The sequence below is a fragment of the Mandrillus leucophaeus genome, unplaced genomic scaffold, assembly GCF_000951045.1.
Source record: "Mandrillus leucophaeus isolate KB7577 unplaced genomic scaffold, Mleu.le_1.0 Scaffold98, whole genome shotgun sequence".
NCBI classification, from domain to species: Eukaryota; Metazoa; Chordata; class Mammalia; order Primates; family Cercopithecidae; genus Mandrillus; species Mandrillus leucophaeus.
In genome coordinates, this window is record NW_012110696.1 from 11,077 (window position 1) to 15,108 (window position 4,032).

The following is a 4,032-nucleotide window of genomic DNA, read 5'->3' on the forward strand; positions in this document are numbered from 1 at the left end:
AACTCAATCATTACTTGAAAATTATGACCAGCTTTGCTTCTTGCCTAAACACAGGGAAATGACCAAATTGTCAGTATTTTATCTTTTTAAAATGAACACATACCACAGAGTTTTTCTTTGTTGTTGTTTCCATTCTCTATTAATTATTAAGTCCACTTTCTGCATCCAACTTTCTGTATCCAAGTCCCTTAACAAAGTCTACCCGTTAGATGGGAAAGGCTTGCCCACTTACCGCGATCATCAAGGAGAATATTCTCAGGCTTTAAGTCTCTACAAGGAAAGAAACAACAACAGAAGGCTCAATGATTCAGAATCTGGCACTGTGATTCCGGAGTACCCAGTGGGAACAACCAGCATGAGCAAGGGCCAGGATGGCAGAAAGCAAAACCACCCTTCATGAGCCATGGAAACTGTCTTTAGCTGTCACATGGCAGGACAAGAATGTTACAAAATTCATCTCAGCAAACAGCTCACATATGACGACAGTATAAAATGAACTGTTTTACATAATTATACAGATTTGAAGACATTTCAGTGATTAAATATGCAGCCCAGTAGTAAGGAAAGCAACTAGTCCTTAATGAACGTGGCTCAATTTCTCTTAACCATTAACATATTTTTAAGAGTTTCAAAAACTGAAAATTCCCCATATTAGAATGCCTCAAGCTGGGTGTGGTGGCATGTACCTGTAGTCCCAGCTACTCAGGGGGCTGAGGTGGGAATGTCACTTGGGCCATCGGTCATTCATTCAACAAATGCCTGGTAATAGCTACTGATGGTGAGTCCTGTGGACACAGCGGTGGATGGGGCAGCCATGGGCAGCCCCCACTGAGTGCAGGTGGGTGAGGCAAGTGGGTACCAGAGGTTAGAGGAGCCAAAGCTTATATGAGAAAATCCAGCTCATCTTAAGACTGAAGCCAAACACAGCAGCTCAGCCGTAGTCACCTGTGAAGTGTGATTTACTCCAGGAGTAACAAAAGAATCCAATCTCCTACGGGTGTGTTCCATGCTCCAATACCACCAGACTCTTACCTCTAAGCAATGGCAACAAGGCTTCCTCAACTCAGGCGACCACCTCTGTGTCTAGAGGACTCACAGCCAGGGCAGCAATCCACCCCTTGCTCAATGCTCAAGGTGCAGAGGTGTCAGCCCCACTGCCAAGCCTGGTCTCTGATCCTTGAGAGATATTTATCCCATATTGGCTGTGGGATATAGAAGATAAGGAGAAGCCAAAGGCCCATCAGAACAGGGAAAAGTGAGATCAAGGACTCCCAAGAAGCTCATTGTCTGGCGTGACCATCTGAGCAGACAACGTGGGCAGCACCTGGAGGATGTGGGAGAGGGGGCACATCCTCACACCCTCGTGCTATGTGGGCTAACTCTGGACGGATGAGCAGGAGTCTCTCAGAATGACAGGAAGAGGGACTGGGTGGAGAGTGGCACCCACACAGGAACACCTTGTGCAAAGGTGCAGTGAGGTGAGGACACCTGAGCAGCTGAAACTCTCGCATGACAAGGGCAGGAGGTGCCCGTGTGGGAGAAGCAGGACCCAAGGCTGGAGGGCTCTGTAGGGAGCTGCATCACAAAGGCCATGAAGGCCAGGCTTGCAAGGTAACAAGGGAGACACCATCAGGTCCCGTATCAGGCCCCCTTCCCTTGGATATCAAAATCCAAGGGTCCTCAAGTCCCTGATATAAAATGATGTAGAATTTCCGTATAACCTACACACATCCTCCCAATTACTTTAAATCACCTCTAGATTACACATGCTACCAGACACAATGTAAATGATATGTAAATTGTTATTATATGATATCATTTAGGGAATAGGGACAAGAAAAAAGTCTACATGCTCAATACAGACACAACCATCCTTTTTTTCTGAATATTTTCTCTTTTTTTCCCCTTTTCACCCTGCTGAGCAGGATGTTCTGAATATTTTCGATTCACAGCTGGTTGAATCTACAACATGGACCCCAGTGGGAGACCGACTATAACTGGTAGATGAACCCACAGAAGGGAGGAAATGAAACTGCCCAGGGAGAGTGACTGAGAAGAGACTCAGAGCCCAGGAACTCCAGCATTTAAGGGATAGGAAGGGGTTTTGTGTTTTCCTAAAACTAAATACATTGATTACACTAAACTATTAAGTTTAATTTTCTTTACTAAATTCTAAGATGCAAAAAAAACCACTACTACTTCAAGACATTAAATCGATATGTTATATGGCAGGACATAATACATCCTTATCAGAACTATCAAAATACCTAAGAACCTTGGAAACAGGCTCTTCTTATGTTTACATGAGTAGCACTACCTTTATTTGATCAACCTAACAAGTAAAAAACAAACTTTTGCTTCAAAAAGACAATTTATTAGAAATGTAAGCTGGGCACGGTGGCTCACGCCTGTAATCCCAGCACTTTGGGAGACTGAGGCCCGTGGATCACCTGAGGTCAGGAGATCGAGACCAGCCTGGCCAACATGGTGAGACCCCATCTCTAGTAAAAATACAATAAATTAGCTGGGCATGGTGGTGGGTGCCATAGTCCCAGCTACTCAGGAGTCTGAGGCAGGAGAATCGCTTGAACTGCAGTGAGCCGAGATTGCGCCATTGCACTCCAGCCTAGATGACAGAGTGAGACTCCATCTCAAAAAACAAAACAAAAAAACAGCCAGGGCCCTCTGACTGGCCATATTCCCAATAGTGTAAGTGACCACCCCTATAAATCACCATCGAGGGGCTCCCAGCTACTCTCCTGCTCAGCCTGGAAGCAGCCAGTGTGAGCCAGGGAAGCCTACAGCTGCGAGAAACTGGCTCCAAGACTTGCAGGCTCCATTAGATAGCACCGTTCTTACCTGTATACAATTCTTTCCCTCTGTAAATCTTCCAAGCCGCAACACAGCTCTGCAGCATAGAAAACAGCTCTCTGCTCATCAAAGCCGGGATTACCCAGGTTGTAAATGTGAAACTTCAAATCCCCTCCATTCATAATGGTGAGCACCAAGCACAAGGCATCTTTGGTTTCGTAAGCGTAGGCTAAACTAACCTAAAGATAGCAACATCATAAAGACAGAACACGAACTTGCTCTTTCACTGGTGATTTCCTCTATTTGCTAATATGCAAACAATCCATGTTAGGTTTATAATCAGAACATGCGAATACTATTATGTTTCAGAGAAATGTACAGGACACATCACGTGCCTCTTGGACCTTGGCACACTGAAGATTTTTACCGCAGCTGTGTCGCCTAAAGAGAGAACTTCCTAAAGCTAAGCAAAGAAGTGGCAAAACTTCACCAAGACACTTGGGCTTATGACTCCTCTGTGTCGTGCTCTCATCACTTGAGCCCTGACAGTCTGTACTTCCCGGGCAACCACGTTCAGCACATAGGCTATGCCCCACCAGCAGCGCAAGGGAGGTCTCACTGCACCACCTCTTTCCCACATTTTGCGTTGTCAACCTTTTTAGTTTGAATCCTGCTGGTGGAGTAGTCTCCTACTGTGGTCTTAAGTTGCATTTCTGTATATATGAAAATATAGGGGACATTTTCATGTAATTAATAGCCATTTGGATCCTCTTTTGTGAAATGCCTAGTCTATTTTTTCCCCCATTTTTCTATTGGTTTGTATGTCAATTCACACACACACGCACACACACACCCTGCTGGGATTTTGATTGGGGCTGCATTCAATTCATTTAATCTATAGATCAATTAGGGGAAACCAGCATCTTTACAGCATTGGGTCTTCCAATCTGGGAACGTGGTCTCCCCCCATTTATTTAGACCTTCTTTATTTTTTTGAGACAGAGTCTTGCTCTGTCGCTCAGGCTGGAGTGCAGTGGTGCCATCTCGGCTCACTGCAACCTCTGTCTCCCAGGTTTCAAGCAATTCTCCTGCCTCAGCCTCCTGAGTAGCTGGGATTACAGGCACCCACCACCACGCCTGGCTAATTTTTGCATTTATAGTAGAGATGCGGTTTCACCATGTTAGCCAGGCTGATCTCAAACTCCTGACCTCAAGTGATCC

At 45.3% G+C, this 4,032-nt stretch overlaps 1 protein-coding gene across 1 annotated transcript in view; it reads right to left on the reverse strand.

Annotated features, from left to right (window-relative positions):
- Nucleotides 1-232: 232 nt before the first annotated feature.
- Nucleotides 233-4,032, reverse strand: part of GRK4 (G protein-coupled receptor kinase 4) — a gene marked incomplete at its 3' end in the record, with an annotated part of 57,794 nt that continues 53,994 nt past the window's right edge. Inside the window, exons 9-10 of the mRNA XM_011970920.1 lie at nucleotides 2,860-3,050; nucleotides 233-270 (exon numbers count right to left, since the gene is read on the reverse strand). Coding sequence (XP_011826310.1) covers nucleotides 233-270; nucleotides 2,860-3,050 — 229 coding nt within the window. The remainder of the gene's footprint in view (nucleotides 271-2,859; nucleotides 3,051-4,032) is intronic.